Below are 20,227 nucleotides of genomic sequence, written 5' to 3' on the forward strand. Positions count from 1 at the left end.
GATTACTGTATAAATATGTATACATATATTGGATCTAACATATATTTCAACATATTTAACATGTATTAGACTACCTGCCAGCAAGGGCAGGGGGTGAGGAGGAGGAGAGGAAAATTTGCAAGGGTCAATTTTTGTAAGGGTTAATGTTGGAAAAATTAACCATGCATATGCTTTGTAAATAAAAATTAAAAAGAAAAAGAAAAGAAATTATGAACAGGCTGATTTCAGAAAAACCTGCCAAGACTTACAAGAACTGATGCTAAGTAGTTAAGTTAATAGAACCAAGAGAACACTGTACATAACAACAAGAAGATTCTGTATTGATCAGTTGTGGTGGATTTGGCTCTTTTCAACAATGAAGTGATTCAAGGTTAATTCCAATAGATCTGAGATGTAAAGTGCCATCCATATCCTGGAGAGAGAACTATGGAAACTGAATGTGGATAAAAGAATAGTATTTCCACCTTTTTGTTGTTGTTGTTTGTTTGCTTGGGTTTTTATTCTTTATCTTTTTTTTTTTTTTTTTTACCTTTTGATATGATTTTTCTTGTGCAACATGATAAATTAAGATATGTTTAGAAGAATTGCACAAATTTAACCTATGTTGGATGGTTTGCTATCTGGGAGATAGAGGGAAGAGAGGGAGAAAAATTTGAAATACAAGATTTTGCAGAGATGAATTTAAAAAATTATATTTGCATGTATTTAGAAAAAAATAAAATACTATTAAAATAATTTTAAAATCATGCACAATGATAATATCTTTAAGTTGTCTATCTTTGGCTACTTACCAGAGGTCCAGTAATAGGCAAAAAAGCTAATGAAGAAAAAAAGGATCATTAGTGTTTTAGACAAAGGCCTAAGATCATTCAGATTATTCCCAGTAAGTTATATAGGCATACAAAAATATTCAGTGTTTGTTCTTATTAATACATGGCATTATGTTAATATATTATAATGCCTATATTGTCATTATTACATTATTATTGAATCTTAATTACATTAATGCAGTAAAACCAAAGAAAATCAAAACTAAGATTTTCATTGAACATTTTAGTACACACACCAAGGTTTTCACTGAGCATTTTAGCACACACACACACACACACACACACACACACACACACACACTGCTCTTTTCTGTATTCCAAATATCCCTAGGTCCCCCAACTATTCACATGATTACTGGTCCCTTCCTCATAAATTCTTCATAAGAAGGAAACAAAAATTAGATGGGCCAAATTTTTTTTGTTTTTAGTTTTTCATAGAATTCAGTGCTTGCAAGAAGACTTCTTAACACCTGCTGAGGAACACTAATTAACTCACCTGCAGGCCTAAATAGCATAGGAATCACACGCTCAGTATCAGGATTCACTGTTGCCTTTAAGAGAACAAACAATTTTTTTTTCTGAAAGTAATTATAATAATTACAAAGATTTAAGCCAATAAAACTTTTCTTAAACTTACCAGGCTCTGTTTCCAGGCTTTTTGTATCTAATCAATGAGAAAAGAAAATTAGTTTTATCTTTTTAAAGACAGATTTGTAATCTCTTTCTAGTCTTTTCTCTTCACATTTTTGCTCTAAGCTTAAAAAAGTGACTGCAAAAAAAGTTTGCCCCTTCAGAGATAAGTAGGGATATTTTTTTTTCTGTTAGTAAAAGGAGTTAAAATCAAAGGCAAAAGCATAGCTTAAGTGAAAGAACAAGATCAGAATGTAATAAATCATTCTTTCCATGGAGAAAAGGAAGAGCTACAGCTAAATAATTCCTAAGTCCAGTCCAGATTCAGCTGGTAAGGGGGGAATTGTAAAGTCACTTACTAGCAAAGAATTCTTCTTCTTCTTCTTTTTTTTTTATCTTGACTGCATTTTTTTTTTAAATAATAGCTTTTTATCCAAATAGTTTGTTTTTAATTCCTCAAACAACTAGAAGAAATCCTTTTGGCATTAACCAGTCAATATAAAAGTTGTGTAGCTATAATTTGCACCACTACCACAATAGTTCACGATAGCCCATATATAGACCATTACAGTGGCCTCTTTATAGGTTTCCCTGCCTCAGTTTTCTTCCTCATATTTCTCTACTCTATACTACTCATTGCTGCCACAGGATAGTTAGCTATAAATACCAGGTTTAACATAGGTCAAGCTCCACAACATATACTCTCAAATTTAACTGTGTGTTTTTTGGTTGGGGGGAATAAATCCTGAAACACTGACCTAGGAGAAGGGGAGAGAAATCTATCTACTTCTAGCCTGGGGTTTATTAGTGGTGGTGGTGGTGGTGCTGGGGATAAATGGGAATGTTTCTATCTGCTAGTTCATTATTTTAGTTTGTTTTAGTTTGTCAAGTGGTTTCCAAGCTCAATTATTTCAATAGTGCTAAGAGAGTATAAATATTGTTAACACCATTTATGTTTTCAGGCTCAGGACAAAGCTCCAGTAATCTAATTTTAGTTAACATTCTCTTGTATCATGGTCAGTAACAGTATTTGTAGCTGGTTTTAAAAATGATCAATATCTTGTAAATTATATGTGCCCAATAAATTTTATATATTTCTATTAAAAGGCAAACATCAGGTTTTTAGATAGTTATAACTCTATCTATCTATATGTATATGTGTATTTGAAGAAATCAGATTTGACTTCAGTTTACATTTTTCAGGAATCAAAATATTTTTAAACTTTAAGGATTGCCTGTACTTTCAATTAAATTTGCCTTTGACTTAAAGAAAGAGCTCTATTTATAAGAGGTCACCACAAAAAAGAGCAATGGCAATTGCAAATCCTATTCCACAAGTCCATAGGTAAGTGCTAACCACCTATAGTAGGAGAGAAGTTTTATTTAGTTTTAAAACTGAAATATTTTAATAAATAAGATGTTAAAAAATAATATCTTCATCACTGTCTATAGAACAAACCTCAACCAAAGATAGTGCTCAGGAGAGATGTCCGTGGTTGCTGCCATGATTCAAGTTTTGACATATAGGCGACTACATACCTTTTGGTCTTCTGTGTGATCTTTAGGTGCCTGTTCACTCTTTAATAGTTCTCTTGCAGTTTTTATTGTTTTCTAATTTAAGAAATAATAATATCAAACAATTATGTCCATTATATTCCATATTTTTCAAACATCATAGGATCACAGATAGTTAAAACTGGAAAAGTACTTAAGGTTCACCTAGCTATTCCAGGCAGTTCAAATTTATTATGTCCAAGATACAACTTTATTATCTTTCCCCCAGACTCACCCCCTTTCCTGATTTTCCTATATCTCTTTGAAGGCAATTATGTGTTATTAGCTCCTCAACCTCAGAATTCTCTTCAATTCTTCCTTCTTCCCAATATACTGATTCTATTCCCATTATATTACTTGAATCTAGTTCCTTCCCTCCAGGCACTTGATCAAAAATCTGAGCAACTCTCACCTAAACTATTGCAATAGACTCCAATTGGCCTCTAGGACAAGTCATTTTCCTCTCCTCTCCATCATCTACACAGCTACCATTTAAATTTTTTAAAATATATTCTCATTTTAATAAATATTTCCCAGTTACATTTTTGTAATATATTTTATTTTGTTAAATATTTCCCAATTGCATATAAACTTTTAAAACATTCATATCTAAAAATATGAGTTTAATTGCTTTTCATTTCTCCTGCCTCTTTCTCATCCTTTGAAAAGTCAAGAAAGTATGAATTATACAAGTGAAGTCATGCAAAAATAGTTCTATATCAGCCATGCTTCAAAAGAAAACACTTGCACAAAACCCCTAAGAAAAATAAATTAAAAAAAAATATGTTTGAATCTCCACTTTGGATTCATCATAGTTCCTGTGGAAATGTTTTAGATCATTATTTTGATCTGAAGTAATACTTTCTAGCCATGTGACCCTGGGCAAATCACTTAAACCCAACTGCCTTCTCTCTCTCCCCCCACCCCCCTCATTTGGTTTGGTGCAGGGTATATATGCATTCAATTTCCCTCTTTTCCCTCCCCAATGGATAAAACAGAACAGTTTTTTAATTCCTTCTTTAAAAAACTTAACAATCTAAATAGCCTCTTAGTCTGGCAAGTAATGCTAAAAGAAATTAAAGTACAGCAAAAGTCTTTTAAAAATTAGACACAAATATGTCTTGTGGTTTGAACTAGGCTTGAGAGTAAAGCAAAATTGTTATTAAGTCCCAATATCAAGGTATAACTTTGAATCAAGAAAATACTTACATGAGAGAGCAGTGCATTTATTGGGTCTAGTATGTCAAGGCAGTGAAGAAATCTTTGGACAAAAGTCTAAAAACAAACAAAAAAATTAATCACAAGAGTATGTTAATAATAACAGCCAACACTTACATAAGGCCTACTAAGAGCCAAGTGCTTTACAAATATTGGCTCATTTGATCCTCACAATAATCCTGGGAGGCAGTTGCTACTATTATCCCCATTTTACAAGTGAAAAAACTGAGGCAAAGAAGTTAAGTGACTTGTCCTGGGTCATAAAGCTACTAAGTGTCTGAGGCTGGATTTTAACTCTAGTGGTTCTGATTCTAAGCCCAGAGTTCTGTCCACTACATTACCTAGTTGCACAGATGGCATTAATGACATTACAAAGTGAGCAGATGGAGATATCTCTTGATTCCTGTCAAACGTCCACACTGAAGTGCCTGGACTAAGAATGGACGGCATGACCAAGGTCCAAGAGAGCCTCACCGATCCCCCTGGAAGTCTGGAAGCAAATAAGAAACTTTTTTCCTATCTCTGAGATAATTTTTACTTCACAAAAAATGGCATATAGGAGTAGATGCTAAATGGACAAAGAGGAAATCCTGTAACGTCCCAAGTAGTATTTACAAGAAAAGAGTGATGGTGTGCCCAGCTGAGACTGGGACAGGCATAAACGTCACAGATTCTGAACTGGAAATTGTGAATTTTAAAGTCATCTAGTCCAATTTCCACATTTTACAGAAGAGGAAAACTGAGTTCCGGACAAAAGACTCACTTGCACAAAGCTAATAAATGACAAAACCAAGGATCAGATCCAGAATATCTCTCTACAAATCATGTACTCTTTCCATTGGACCATTTTGGGAGAGGGGCTCATTTACTGGTCCTTTGTCCAAATGGGTTGGCCCAGGCCTTGGCCAGTCTTGCGCCCTCAGGGGATGAGGTAATCTCTCCTTGGTCCCCACAAACTCGTTATTGTGCTGGTGTTGGTCTCAGGCAAACATGGGACCCTGCGGTGGTGACCTTGAGGCTGGCCCCTAATAGGACCTCTCAGATGCAAACTGAATAGGTGCCGAGGAGGTGACGGCTTCTCTGCATGCACCACTATTTCTCGTGCAGTTCCCACCCTGCCCCGGCTCGGCATCTGCTCCGTCCGTACTTGGTTTTCTCGGATCCAGAAATGCAGGTTGGGCTCCATGAGCTTCCTCTCCTGATAGGTAGATAACTATAGCTGGACAGTCGGCGCCGGAAGACAAGGCTAGGAGAAAGAGAGAGGGAGGGCAGCCCCCATGAAGCCCGGCCCCTTCCCTTTCCTCATGCTCCACCCCCATCTCTAGGGGGTGGGGGACGGCGGCAGCGGCGGGGAAGGTGTGCCCCAGATAGCTGCCCAGTCCTCCACGAGTTTCCCAGTCGGCTCTTTAGCTGCAGTTCCAGTTTGGGCAGAGCAACCGGAAGGAATGACTTGCAATCTTTACGTTTTAGGGCAAATTCTGAAACCCTGGCAATATCCACGTGGTTTTCTACGTGCACTACTTCCCGCTCCTGATCGTTGCTACTGTACCCTAAGCTGCCCAAATTCACAGGTTTGAGAGACTACCTGGTCCATCCTTCTAAACTATGCAAAGAGTGGTTGTCCAGCCTGTTTAAAGACCTCGTACCTCCAAGAGTCAGCCCAGTTCCACCCTTTGGATATCGGTGTGTGAGCAAGAGGGACGTTGGGCTCCTTCCCGCTCCCACAGCCAGCATGGGAAATTTCAAGGGAACGGGTTAGCACCTTCCTATAAGTGCTTCCGCCTCTCGTGGCTGTTCAAAGGTTTTATTTAAGCCCCGACTCTCCTCTCCACTCGACTCCTGCACCGCTCCCTCCCACTTCTTCCTTTCCCAGACAGTAAAATGCTACAACAATGTCAAGATACTTTAAAATTTCTTTATTCTAGATTACAGAACGTGCACTGAGTTATTCACCAGTTAGAAAAATAAATGTTCAATAATTTCCAAAGTTTCATTATATGCAACTCTGGGATTCAACAGGTCTTTTAGAATCATATTAAATAGTGTTTTGAAATGTGTAGACATAAAATTTACTCAAACTTCAAATAATGGTAAAATGAACCCCATAATTTAAATCTCTGGTCTGCCCACCATGATTAGCTTCTTTAATTTACCACTGTAAGTGCTAGATTTAAAAAAAAAAAAAAAAAAAAAGCAAATATAATGTATACTTCGATTATACTCATTTGCCATGAGTCAAATTAAACCTCTGAAGTTATAATTTCAAAACATTCGTTTTATGGAGAAAAAAGACCTTGATTTAGTTTTTTTTTTTAATCTGCAAAGGGATACTAAGGAAAAGCAGCTATACCTGTTTACCTATAATTCAAACACCTGAAAGAATGCCGATTAAATGTTTCCACATCTGTTTTTATGCGCAGAGAGGCAATGAACAATTTCTTTAACTTGAAATCTCTAGCTTCCAATGAAGATGTCAAATATATAGTGCAATTTCTAAAGGAGAACTATGGGAAAAGCAAGGATTAAGTACTAAAGGATCCTTTGAACTTGCAACAACTATTAAAGTTAAATGATTTGGGGGGCAATTTTATAAAAACTGAACATTTTGGTGTGATATTCACAGATATAAGCATATTTTATATATATTTTATACTTCTATATGCAGTTTTTTTCTGCATGTTATTGTAGATTCCAACTTGGGTTTCTTCATAATTTAAAAAGTCACGCAGATCTTCAATATATGGTATCATTTATTTATTCACTTTCTCAAAGTACTCTTTGGAAGCTTTCGGAGATGGCTTGATCTGAAAATACACAAATTTTAGTTATACAATTAGGATTTATTGAGAATCTTATGTTCTCAAAGATTCAGTTTCTAATTTCAAATCTTTAGAAAGTGATCCAAAAAAAGAAAGAAAAAATAGAACTTCTAAGTTATACCTAATATTTAGTAGAAATACACACAAAAACGGAAACTGACAAATGCTGGAGGACTTGGGGGGAAAGTACACATGTGTACTGATGGTGGGCTGTGAATTGGTTCAACCAGTTTGGAATCATGTTTAAAAAGTTATTAAATCATGACTCCCCTATACCATTATTAGATCCTCCTCCTCCCCCCAAAAAAAAACTAAGAAAGAAGAAAAGGCACTATATGTAAAAGAACAATCATCTAATATTTATATCAATTCTTTTAATGATTATTAAAAATTGGAAACTGAGGACCAGTTTTCCTGTGGAAAGGATAAAGAAATTGTGCTATTACTGTGCCATTAAAAAGGATGACCTGGATAATTTTAGAAGAACCTGGAAAAACTTTTATGAACTAATGGAGAAAGAAATGAGAACAATACATGCATACAATGATATAACTTTATAAGGGAAAAAGAATTTCATAGAGTTGCTTTGACTAATGCAATGATAAACCATGAATTCAAAAGAATGAAGATGAAATATTCCTCACTTCCTGAGAGAAGTGAGGAACTTAAAATGTAGAGAAATACATAAATTCTTGCACATGGCTACTTCCGGAATTTGTTTTATCAGACTATGGATTTCTGAAATAGGCTTAATGAGAGTTGGGGGTGAGGAGGTAAGTGGGAAGGGCAGATTTAATTTTAAAAAATTATTTGAAAGATTAAAAAAAGCTTAAAAAGAAATAAAAGAAAAATAATAGCTTACCATTAAAAAAAATACATCAATTTTTTCAAGACTATAGTAGGGAATCTTGCCTGCTTCCCTGATTTTACAACATGATCAAGTTCAGTCATTTATATACAATCTTAATTTCCATTCTGAGTGTTTGTTCTCTAGCCCCACTTTTCTTGCCCTTATAGATTTTTCAGGCCAAGGCTCCTGGCAGCAAAACGATCAATGAATTCTATTCTTGACAGATTTCTGAATGCCAAAATGAATTTTAAAACTGAACATACCGTAGGTGAATCTGGTGTCCAATTTGCTGGACACACCTCTCCATGCAATTCCACAAACTGGAATGCCTTCACCAAACGAAGAGTTTCTTCCACACTTCGGCCCACAGGGAGATCATTCATACTCATATGCTTGATCACTCCATTAGGGTCAATTATGAAGAGACCTCTGCATTGAAAGAATTACTTATGAGTATTTGAGCAGAGAAGAATTTCTCTCAGAAATAAATTTTTCCTAACTTTTCTGATGCCTGAAGTTCTCAATCAATTAATAAATATTTGTTTTATGGCTAATATACAGGATATGCTTCTAGTAGGAAATTAGAATTGATGGCTACAGAAAAGAAGTTGGGAGACAAGAGTAAAAACTAGGGTAGTGGATGAAATTACAAAAGAAGAGAAGACCATAGAATAATTTTAGGAAATACCTTTATTTAATAAATAGCTCAGTCAGTAAAATGGAGAGAGAACTAAAGAGAATTCACAGACTACAAGGAAGTACGGCATAGTGTTAAGAACACTGGAGTTATTTAAACACTTGGATTGGAATTAGCAATTTTTAGTTCTTTGACATGTCATTTTTCATATATTCAATTCAATCCAAATTTATTAATTGCCTACCAATGCAGAGTGAGTGAAAATACAAACAAAATGAAGTCTCTGCCCTCAAGAACACTTTTTCTCTATTGGAATTTCAGTTTCCTTATCTGCAAAAGGAAAATATTATTTGCACAATCTACCTCACAAGATTATTACAAAGAATTTTCCTGATGAGAGACATGCTGCCTGTGAACAGAATGTTTGATTTGGAATCAGGAAGACTGAGTTCCAATTCTCCCTCAGACATTTACTAGCTGTGTAAGTGGGTAAATCACTTAACCTCTCTCAGCCTATTTCCTCAATTGTTAAAATGGGGAAAGTAGTAGCACTAACCTTCCAGGGTTGTTGTGAGGATTAAATGAGAAATCTTTGTGAAGGGCATTATAAATAACAGCTGTCATTTTTATGGTAAATTGTAAATTATTGTAAATAAGCTATTAATATAGTTTAACACCATTACTTTACACTTGTCTAGTATTTTAGAATTTTCCAAGTACTTTTCACAAACATTATTATAATCCCCATAATAATCCTACAGGTTAAAGACCTACCATGATGGCTACCTCCTTCACAAACTTTCTTGATACAACTAACATCTGGCTAGACAAGGAGAATGCCTTTAAATCTCTATAACACTCCTTTGTAGCATTTATCATATTCTACACCTCATATACTACCTATTAGTTCCTATCTTTTGCTACTAAATAAACCAACTGATCTTTTTATGCTCCCTAGTATTTAACACTTAAATAAAATAATTTTTGAAAGATTATCTCCCAGGGTTATTGTGAGGACAAAATCAGGTAAAATTTGTAAAGTGCTTCTTAAATCGTAAAGCATTATATTAAAGCTAGCTATTATTATTATTAGCAATAATAATATTTTTAAAGGCTTTATTAAATTTTATATTGTAAGAATTACTGTGGTATTGAGTTGTACAGGCAAATTAAGGTTACCAAGTAACAGGCAGATTACCTTTTTTTTTTTTTTTTTGTAGTTATGACACTATCTTTTTTTTTAGGCAGATTACCTTAATGCAAGGCCAGGTCCTTCAAGTAGAACGCCATAGTCTCGGGAAATTTGTTTATTTAAATCTGATAGGAGCGCAATATTCATGTGACCTAAACCACCACTCTAAAATTAAAAAAAAAAATTAGTATTACTATATAACAATCAATATTCTTGATGTTAGAATATAAAATTTATAGATTATAAACAAATACATTGACTACTTTAAGGGAAATTCCAAACACATAGTAAGCCCTCTCCCTCCTTTTAGATACCAATTGTTAACTAATGTTTATATAAAGAAATTCTTTCTAGTTTGTCTCTATGTATAAACTTTCTTGTCAAAATATTATTGGGTACTACTGTGATTTATTAGGCTTGAGCAAAACTATGTGACCTTGGAAAATACATGACTTAAAAAGATAATGATGAATTTATCTCTTTGAATTTAATAAGAAAATACCAAATTACAAAGATCATAATGCCTTATTTAAGACAGTAGGAAACAATTTAAAACTTTAAAATTAAAGTATTATTGCAGAGATGAAATGATTATATAGCATTTCCCCAAATCTTTATATTCTCCTTTAATGGAAGACATATTATGTAGCAGAAAATAAAAATAGGAATAATGGAGTAGCAGCTTACAATTATTAGTAACTGTAAGAAAAAGCAACAATTCAAATTTAGTAGCTTAACTGAAATTTGGTGTTCTTGCTAAATTCTGAGGAAGATGATATATTTTTTTAATTTATAGAAAAGTCTTTAATGCTTTACAATACTGAAGTTACTTTGGGTATTTGTGCCTATGAAAAAAAGAGAAAAGAAACAGGGAATGTTTTTTCTTTAATTTACTTTTATCCTGCTCTCCTGTATTTTTTTTCTTTTGCTGATTAAAGCCTCTGAACTTAACATAAGAGTGCTCTAAATGTTTGTGCAGCATTTCATACAATATGAAAGATTCCTGAGAATTTAACAAGTCACATTTTAAGACAGTTAATATTCTCTAGCAGTAAGTTTAAAAAAAATCATAATGATAATCCTTATAATGGTCTCCTGGGCCCTTTTACTTTCAATATATCTAAATCTTTTGACGACCATTTGGGTAGTAGTTTTTTACCTTTCTTGGTGTATTTATCCAGGCAAGATGGCTAAAATGAGAGTCCACTGAAACAGCAACTAGTTCACAGTTCACATCATGAAATTCGTTAGCTTTGTCACTAAAAGCAACAATTTCTGTTGGACACACAAAAGTGCTAGAAAGGGAAAAAAAATCAGTGATTAGGACTATCTTATACTGCATCTCCATTAAATCAGAATTTGAGTACAGGTTCTCTGACACAAATCTACTTCTCCTTTTCTCCACATGTTTTCTACTAGTTTGTGATTTAATTGGCCACAACAATCCACAACCATTATTTATGAAAGGGTTATGGAGTTGTGAAATAATAAATCAATGAAACAATGGATCATTTGAAATAATGAAGATGTTACAAGGGTATATTTTGTATAAATAAAAGAAGTATTTAAGATTTGGAACTAAATTGAAATAGGCAGTTTTACAATGATACTTTTGCATATACAAACACAATTTTAAAACCATAATTATATGGAATGTTTCTCATTCCTAAGTATTATTACTCTTTTAAATAGTAATAGACTCAAAATGAAATCAAGTACTTTGAAGATAAAAACTCGAGGCATTCCTCGCTTTGAAAAATATGAGAGCTTGTAATAGGGAAAAACATCATGGAAATAATACTTACAAATCAAGAGGATAGAAGAAAAGCACCAAATATTTGCCTTTAAAGTCATCAAGGCTTATTTCTTTGAATTCTCCATTGACAACAGCTGTACCCTTAAAATACGGAGCATGCTGGGTGACAGCAGGCACATAAGTTGAAGAACCTTAAAAATATATATGTATATAAAAATTATTATTAAAGATCCAAATTCAAGTCCCACCTTTGACACATACTGCCTGTGAACCCCAAAATCACAACCTCTCAGTACTTAAGGAAATCATTTTTTAATTTAAATTATTATTTAAGGAAATTATTAATGAATTATTATTAATAATTAATACAAATGCTAATAAAAAATTTTAGGTCAAGACAACTCTTCCTTTCATAGTATACACAATATATACTGGACAAAGCTTCCAAAAGACTTTTTGTGGTAAAGTCCGAATTTAAGAACTTCCTAAATAAAGACTAAACCTACCAACCTTTCCCTGAACATGGTAAGTAGATTGAGTTATATTATATATACACATTTTCAAAGCCATTTTAAAATGCTTTCTATTTTTGAAATTTGATTGTAGCAAAGATAATCCATGGCACACAATATGAAATGAATTTCTATTTTATATTGAACGATGGATATTCACATTTACAATATAAATACAAAATGCTAAGCCAAAAAATATTACAGGCTCTGCTGCCCTCTTTACAAGAATCTGTAGCATCCATTCAAGAAAAATGACATCTAGAAATGAGTTGTTTTCTACTTTTATTCTAACAACAGAGCATAATGGAGAGGAGGACTTACTGGTGCTGAAGGCTAATTTTGACTGGGTAGCGTTCATGGGCATTATGTTGGCTGGGAATGTGCTTCTAGTAGCAACAGGCTTAATGGCTCCTGAAATTCCCAGGGGAAAGGAGTTCACATGCCGAGCAACCTGTTAAATTAAACATAGCTTTATCTCAATGAAAATTAACACATACACACATACACAAAACCATTCTCTTCTTTCTTTTAACGTTATTCTTGGTTTCCTGATTCTTTCTTTCATACAAGAGGAGGGAGAGGAAAGAGAGGAAAGGGACTTGTTACAAAAGGGTTTTTTTTTATTGCTGTTCAGTAACATTCCACTCTCCATGACCCTAGTTGTAGTTTTCTTGGCTAAGATACTGGAGTGCCTTGCCATTTCCTTCTCCAGCTCATTTTACAGATGAGGAAACTGAGACAAATCAGCTAAGTGACTTAAGCAGGGTGGCACAAGTAGTTAAGTGTCAAAAGCTGGATTTGAACTCCGTGTCCAGAACTTTAGCCCCTATGCCACCTGTCTGCCACTAACAAAAGGGGAATCCTCTTATTAAGAGACAGTGCCAGCTAATCCAGCATTCCAGTTTGAACCACATTATTTACTTAGGCAGTCTTCCAGGTGTTATATTCGAAACACAGGCCTACTTCTAAACAAACAATAGTTTTAATTAGGAAAGAAGGCCTTTCCAAAGTTGCCTTGAGGACAGAAATTATCATTTTGTGTCCCGAGCATTTAGCACAGTGCCAGTCATCTAATTCGTGTTTGAACTGAATTCTACAAATAGGAGAGAGAAGATCGAATATTTGTCAAGTTAATTTATGTGGGCAAAAGAATCCTTAGCAGCAAAAAGAGAGAAAAGAGAGATAGCAGCAACTGTAGACTGTATCTCAGGAGAGAAAATGCAAAGGGGAGGGAAGAGATGGTAGACTGGACTAGGAGATCGGAGGTGGTCCAAGATTGAGGCTGGGTGGCGGAATGGGAGATAGAAAGGACCGATGGAGAGTAGTGGTAGTAATCTGGGCATGGGGAGGAATAAGGTGGCATAGGGTGGATGGAATGGGCATTATTTTGAAGGCTGGAGAAATAAAGAGGAAAGTCTTTGGCAGTAGAGAAGGAACGACTAATGGCGGGGCGGGGGACGAACGAAGGGAAGGAAAGGGAATTGTAAGGAGACGAGAGGCGAAGCCTTAGCCTAGGGTCGGTCTCGGTCGCGAGCATGCAGGCTGGTGGGCAGCGCAGGAGGGCTCTACTTAGTGGTGCGGCCAGTGGCCCGCTCAGCCCGGTTCTGCAGCCCAGACCCTGGTGCCGGACATTTCCCCGGGCCGCAGGAGGAAGCGTGCAAGCAGGAGGCCAAGCCGGGTTAGGCGAAGAGACCCCCTCCCAAGACAACGCCGCTTTAGCTCGCCCCCAGCCACTCACCGAAGCCCGAAGTAACCTTCCCAAGGAAGCCGCCATCTTCCAAGCGTGGGGAGGGCCTGCGACTCGCGGGGAAATCTAGGGGAGGCGGGCCAGGGGCGTGGTCTTAGGGACGGGGGCAGGGCCAAGGGGTGGTCCAGGATTGGGGACGGGGCGTGCGTAGGTCAGCCGTGGCCAGACAACTAATTAGTTGATCAAGGGATAGAAAAGAAACTGAGTGTCTGCAAGTAAATGCAGGTCTGGGTGGGCTACGGGCAGGACACTTGATAAAGTGTCATCCAGCGAGGACAGGGACGAGCCGCCGGGAGGGGGGGGGGGGCGGGGGCAATGAGAGCCCGGGTTTGGAGGCGGGCCCAGAATCTTGGGACTAGGTTGAAGGTAATTGGGGGAACCTTATCCGGGAGGTGAGTGTAGGGGGAGGAAGAGTTTGTTTCCCGCCTTTTTTTTGCCCATTTCATCTGGCCTCTCCTTATCTTAAATTCCCTTTCCTCCCCTAAGTCTTCAGGTTCCCCTCCAGCTCCCCTTATCTTTCCTGTTCCAGTTCTGCCCGGCCACCGCACTGCCTGACTCACTCTTTTTTCTCTATTTCCTGAACTGCAGTAGGTAATCAATACATGTTTGGCAAGTTAAATTATATTAAATTGCCTTTCAGCATGGATTTTTCTACTGAAGAGATTGCAAAGCCTTCCTGTCCAGTAAGCAAGTATTTGGTGCTCACTGGCAAGGCCTATAGGGATACAAAGTATAAAGCCTGCCTGTCCCTTAAGCAAGTATTTAGTGCTCACTGGCAAGGCCTGCAGGGATACAAAGTATAAATACAAAAGTGTTATCCAATTCCACCTGGTTGCCACACTCAGCTGTAAATGACGATCTTGTGCAAGTCCTTTCCCTATCCTGGGCTTCAGTTTCCTCTGAAGTAAAATTAAGGACCACATAATAATTAGTAAAACAATAGTCAATATTGACATAGATCTTCACAATTTTCTTTAGTAGTTCTCTGAGATAGATGTCAAAGGTCCCATTCTTAAATTGCAATATGCCGTGCCTTTGTATCAAAATTTAATTCAACAAATAATTATGAAGCATATTATATATATATGGTTTATCTTTGATGTGTGGAGATTGCAAAGAATAAGAAACTAGGATGACCAATCTTTTTTTTAAACAACAACAAAATTTCAATATGTAATTTCTCCTTTTTTGGCAATCATTTATTTTCAGTAATTTGGCACAGAGTTCATTTGATTTTAATACTATTATTTTTTCCCCCAAGGTTTTTAAAAATATATATTTTATTTTCCATTTAAACATAAGTCATCTTTTCCCCCTCCCACTTTCCTCCTCTACTGAAAAAGAAAATTAAAACCCTTTATATATACATATATAGACACACATACAAACACAACAAATACCTGAATTAGTGCTTCCCTCTGGCTCTGTTTCTTATCTCTTTATATATACATATGTGTGTGTGTGTGTGTGTGTGTGTGTGTGTCTGTATGTATATGTTTCAATATACACTTTAGTTTACCACTTCTCTGTGAGGAGGTAGGTAACATGTTTAATTGTGAGTCCAATGGTATCTAGGATGGCCATTGGGTTAATTATTTTCAAAGTTGTATAAATTTTCTGCTTACTTCAATCTGTATCAATTCATACAAATCTAGCCAGGTTTCTCTGAAACCATTTTTTTCATGACATCTTATAAAACCAGTTGTATTCCATAACATTCATGTATCATAACTTGTTTATTTAATCCCCAATTGATGTATACTCATCAGTTTTCTAGTTTCTTCCCCCCCTCCCTACCCCCCATCTCTAAAAGAAAACATATTTTGAACATTTTATGGAGACAGCTGGATGAATGGAGTATTGAGCTTGGAATCAGAAGACCTGAGTTCAATCCAGCCTCATACACTAATTAGCTGTGTGACAGCAAATCACAAAATCTCTGTTAGCTTCAACTGTAAAATAGGGATAATAATAGCACATCCTTCACAGATTTGTGCTTAGCACAGTGCATAGCACATCATAGATACACTAAATATATATATTCTCTTTCCTTCTGTGTGGAAAGGTGAAGAACTTACAGATTAAGCACACATTGATCAGAGACTGTTAGCTAAAGTAGATCAAGCCTGTAGGTCTCAGTTTTGGCTTCTCTGGAGTCATGTGATTTTAGATGAGGCCTGGACTACATTTCATTGTCCAAAGAAGGGATTAAAACCATAATCGTGGCTGAAGAAGCTGTATATCACCTTGTCTACTACATTTCACTGACCAAGTAGGGGTATACAGACTTATGTGACCAATCACAACATATAGAAGGTGGGATTTTGGAGGTTCTTCGTCTGAAATGTATAAAAGCTGTGAACATTTTCAAGGGAGTGGCTCTCTCCTATTGTGAATTTGGCTCACAGACCAGAATGGGGTCCGCTTCTGGAGAGTCTAATAAATAATTCTGCTTTCTATGATTGATCTCTGTAGTAGTCAATTTGGGTAGGTCTTTTTGTTCCAAACACTTCCCTTTTCCTCTCTTTTTCTAAGAGTCTTTTTTCTCTGTGTTTGATCCCTTTGGGATATAGACTTAGTTGTGCTATTGCTAGGGTTTACGTAGTTTAATAACTTTTGGGGCTTAGTTCCAAATTGCTTTCCAAAATGGCAGGACCAATTCATAGCTCCAGTCATAGTGCCAATTTTACTGTAGCACCTCTAGCATTTCTTATTCTCCTTTTTTGTCAACTTTGCCAATCTAATAGATGTGGAGTGGCACTTCAGTGCATTAATGTTTGATCAGCTTGGTTAGCAGTTTATTATAGAAGCTAGTTGCTTTTTACTGGTGCCCTTTGTAGTCTCTTGGGGGATATAAGATTGTGCAAAAATAGATATAATATAAATGCTATGGGAATGGGGCTTTGGGTATACTTATGAGAGTTTTGAGCTACTTCTTAGATCCCCTCAAAGGAAACAAGGAGGAAATTAATTTGGAGCTAAGCCTTAAGGGATTTCTGGAGGAAGAAATGGGATATTCCAGCCTTCCCACTGTCTTCTTTTTCACTGGCCTGTGAATCATCTTTGATAGTCTATTCATCTATTCCTTGTTGAAGACATTCTGGCCCTATTCTTGTACCATGTCCCTACATGGTAGGACAGTAGTATAAACTGTCACCTAGAAATCCTTCTAAATCTCTGCCTCTCAAAACCTTACACTTTCTTCAAGGTTCAGTTTAAGTGCTACCTTCTCCATGTGCCCTTCCTTGATCTATCCGGATAGAGGGGAGCTGTGCCTTCTCAAATTTTTATTAGCACTTGTTTAGACCTCTCTTTTGTTCCACCCTCATCATATTCTATACTGTATCTTTATAAGTCCATATATCCCCCTTTTCTTCATTGAAATCCTGCTCTAATTCATCATCTTAGTGCGGAAATTATACCTGTATTTCCTATACCAGGGCACAAAGTCTATTAACTACTATGCTGGAGAGACCTAGACCTTATGTCTCTTGCCTACGGATTAATCTAATTATCTAAATGCTAAGCACATTGATCTTCCTAGTTGGAATTTGGGTGATGAATTTTTCAGCGATCAAAACTTTTTTTTCCCTGAGGCAATTGGGATTAAGTGACTTACCCAGGGTCACATATAGGAAATGTTTTAAGTGTCTGAGACCAGATTTGAACTCAGGTTCTCCTGACTTCAGGGTTAGTACTTAATCCACTGCCACATCTGGCTGCCCCTCAAAGATCATTTATGAAGTCGTAGAATTCAAGAAGGAAAATAACATGGAGGGAAAGATGTAGTAATAGATAAGATTATTGTAGTAAGCAAGGATTTTGCACTTTACTCAGTAGACAATAGGAAGCTCTCAAAGATTTTTAAGGGGGAGAGGGATATGATAGAAGATAGATACCTATGATTATCTTTGTGAGGAAGATGAACTATGATTGTAATCTGATCTTGGCTTTTATTGAAATGGTTGTAGATTTCAGGGTTTTTTAGGGGAATGGGAAGGGAGGAGACAGTCTAAAACAGCTGACTTGCTTTTGTTTAGCACTGTTCTCTGTCAGATGGAAAAGTTAACTTCCACCTCTTAAAACTGTCCCTTGTGTTTTTGAGATTTCTGTCTAATTTATGGTTTCACTTCTATCGTAAACATGGATTGCTTTTATTTATCTACTCTATTTCTTACTTTCCTCCTTAATATAAATAAAGTTAGAACACTCTGTGATTCAAAAAAAATTTCAATAAATCTCAGTCAATAAAAACTAGTTGTTCTTGGTATAGGCATTTTTATCATCTTCAACAAGGCATTAAATTATGAATTTTAAGCCAAGTGAGGAGGCCAAATAGGTCAGTCAGCTCCTGAGGCTGAATTTTACCAATAAAACATGAGACCATAAATTTAGAGCTAAGAGAGATCTTAATGGCCATTTGGGCCAATTCCTCCCTTTATAGATGAAGAAAGTAAGAGCATGTGAATTTAAGTGATGTACCCAAGTCAGCATCCTAAGTAGCAAAATGAGCATTTGAAGTCTAATTGATTCCAAAATCATCATTCTTGCCCCAGTAACATGAGAATGAACTCTTACTGATTATCCATATTAAGGACAGAACATTGCAGCCAAGGATTGTTGTTAATTCATGGAATCATGGAATTCAGAGTGACCTTAAAAAGTCCTTCTAGTTCAAATGGTACTTGAAGGAAAGTTTTATCAAGTGGTTATGTCACCTCATTTGAACACTTCCAGTGACTTGGAACTTATTATTTTCTTAAGTCAGCCTCCTTTATTTGTGGACAATTCTACTTGTTGGGATGTTTCCCCCTTTTTTGAAACAAAATAAACTCCTGTAATTTCTACCAATTGATCTAGTTTTGCCACTTGGGGCTAAACAGATTGAACAAGTGAACAAGTCTTCTACATGAAAGCCCTTCAAACATTTGAAGATGGAATAATACTCTTTTTTTCTACCCCTCTCACCTCCCTTCTTTAGTCTAAATAAAGTGTCCAGTTTTTCAGTTAATACTCATTGTGGTATAGGTTGCATTCCTCTACCATTCAGATCTGAAAATAACTTACCCAATATCACACAATGACTCAGTATTCTGATCCCAGATTAGGATAGAGAGACCCAAAATGTTGTCCTTTGTTGCTCTGTCTACTAATCTATGCCACTTTTTAAAAAGTAAAATGAACTTCTATAGAATCTCAGGCTCAGAACCCTAGAAGAAACCTCACAAAGATCTTTCTAGACAGGTCACAATGGCCTTTTCAGAATTGTAAACTGAATGCTTACCCATAAAATTGAACTTGCTCTCAACATTTCTCTCTCTCTCTCTTTTTTTTTCTAATAGAAATCCTTCTCTGAAAAATAGAACACAATCTTGGACTTATCCTAAATTACTTGATCTTACAAGGTAATTAATGGAATTATTGGTCACTAACAATCAGCATCAAGCTTTCCAAATATAATCAGCAATGACAAACATTTTCCCTTGTAACTGAAAAAGAGATCAAAACTCATTCCAAAATGGAAAAGGATTTAAAAAAATCTGACTTCCTCCAGCCTTCAGAGCAATGACACAAGTTGTTTCCACAAAATAAATAAAAGATGAACTGACCTTGTCCCTGTTTACCAGAAGAGCAGAAAAATGGCTGAATTATCTCATTTTTTTTTCCTGAGTTAAATAGACTGTCTATTTGGTTCTTTTCATGTGGAGTACTTTTGTAATTGCCGAATTTAAAGGTTTTTTTCCCCCTTCAATCATTATCCTTCTTGACCTTCCTGCAGCTTTTGACCTGTCAATCACTCTCCTCTGGATATTTTCTCTTCTGCATATTTTTATGATACTGTTCTCTTTTGATTTGCCTCTGATCTGTCTGATTTCTTCTTTTTCTCCTCCTCCTCTTCCTCTTCCTTCTCCTCCTCATCTTCTTCTTCCTCCTCCTCTTTCTCTTCCTCCTTTTCCTCCTCCTCTTCCTCCTCTTCATCTTCCTTTTCCTCTTCCTCCTCCTCCTCCTCCTTCTTCTTCTTCTTCACTTTCTTCTCCTTCCCCCTTCCTCCTCCTCTTTTTCTTCCTCCTCCTCCTCCTCCTTCTTCCTTCCCTTCTCTTTTTTTCTTTTTCCTTCCCTTCCTCTTCTTCTTCATCCTTCTTTTTCATAGCTTTTTACTTTCATAATGCATGCAAAGACAGTTTTCAACATCTACCCTTGCAAAACCCGATATTCCAAATCTTTCTCCCTCTCTTCCTCCCACCACTTCTCCCAGATAGCAAGCAACCCAATATATGTTAAACATATGCAATTTTTCTATTCGTATTTCTGCATTTATTCATGCTGAACAAGAAAAATCAAATCAAACAAGAGAAAAAATGAGAGGAAAAAATCAAGCAAATAACAAAAAAGAAGAAAATATTATATTGCCATCCACATTCAGTCCCCACAGTCCTCTTTTCAAATGCAAATGCCTTTCTCCATTACAAGTCCATTGGAAT

The 20,227-nt window shown here is 36.1% G+C and overlaps 2 protein-coding genes and 1 long non-coding RNA gene across 4 annotated transcripts in view; 1 reads left to right on the forward strand and 2 right to left on the reverse strand.

Annotated features, from left to right (window-relative positions):
* The window catches only part of SFXN4 (sideroflexin 4), a 21,514-nt gene extending 15,861 nt beyond the window's left edge, over nt 1–5,653 (reverse strand). The window contains exons 1-6 of the mRNA XM_051981528.1: nt 5,380–5,653; nt 4,224–4,289; nt 3,000–3,071; nt 1,468–1,494; nt 1,327–1,381; nt 792–817 (exon numbers count right to left, since the gene is read on the reverse strand). Coding sequence (XP_051837488.1) covers nt 792–817; nt 1,327–1,381; nt 1,468–1,494; nt 3,000–3,071; nt 4,224–4,289; nt 5,380–5,418 — 285 coding nt within the window. The 5' untranslated portion in view covers nt 5,419–5,653. The remainder of the gene's footprint in view (nt 1–791; nt 818–1,326; nt 1,382–1,467; nt 1,495–2,999; nt 3,072–4,223; nt 4,290–5,379) is intronic.
* Nucleotides 4,577–6,897, forward strand: LOC127551638 (uncharacterized). Its single transcript, XR_007951140.1, has 2 exons — nt 4,577–5,406; nt 5,703–6,897. It is a non-coding gene; the product is annotated as an uncharacterized LOC127551638 (long non-coding RNA).
* On the reverse strand, nt 6,134–18,876 carry PRDX3 (peroxiredoxin 3). Of its 2 annotated transcripts, none has more exons than XM_051981531.1 (7): nt 18,813–18,876; nt 12,320–12,449; nt 11,536–11,677; nt 10,890–11,025; nt 9,792–9,895; nt 8,165–8,330; nt 6,134–7,036 (listed from the first exon to the last, which is right to left on the reverse strand). In XM_051981531.1, the coding sequence occupies exons 2-7, from the start codon at nt 12,360–12,362 to the stop codon at nt 6,983–6,985; spliced, it is 645 nt and encodes a 214-aa protein (XP_051837491.1). In that variant the 5' UTR covers nt 12,363–12,449; nt 18,813–18,876; the 3' UTR covers nt 6,134–6,982. The 2 variants fall into 2 exon arrangements, with proteins under 2 accessions (XP_051837491.1, XP_051837490.1); XM_051981530.1 differs by lacking the exon at nt 18,813–18,876 and adding an exon at nt 13,737–13,973.
* Nucleotides 18,877–20,227: the final 1,351 nt, after the last annotated feature.

This window comes from Antechinus flavipes, chromosome 2 (genome assembly GCF_016432865.1).
Source record: "Antechinus flavipes isolate AdamAnt ecotype Samford, QLD, Australia chromosome 2, AdamAnt_v2, whole genome shotgun sequence".
Classification (NCBI taxonomy): domain Eukaryota; kingdom Metazoa; phylum Chordata; class Mammalia; order Dasyuromorphia; family Dasyuridae; genus Antechinus; species Antechinus flavipes.

What these genes read in the sequence shown, in the direction of transcription:
- PRDX3 (XM_051981530.1), bottom strand. Translation starts at nt 13,772, where the DNA reads ATGGCGGCTTCCTTGGGAAGGTTACTTCGGGCTTCG. An exon ending in GAAGGTTACTTCGGGCTTCG is followed by an intron (nt 12,450 to 13,736) that starts GTGAGTGGCTGG and finishes TTAATTTAACAG; the next exon opens with GTTGCTCGGCATGTGAACTC. An exon ending in GGACCTGGCCTTGCATTAAG is followed by an intron (nt 8,331 to 9,791) that starts GTAATCTGCCTA and finishes CTTTCAATGCAG; the next exon opens with AGGTCTCTTCATAATTGACC.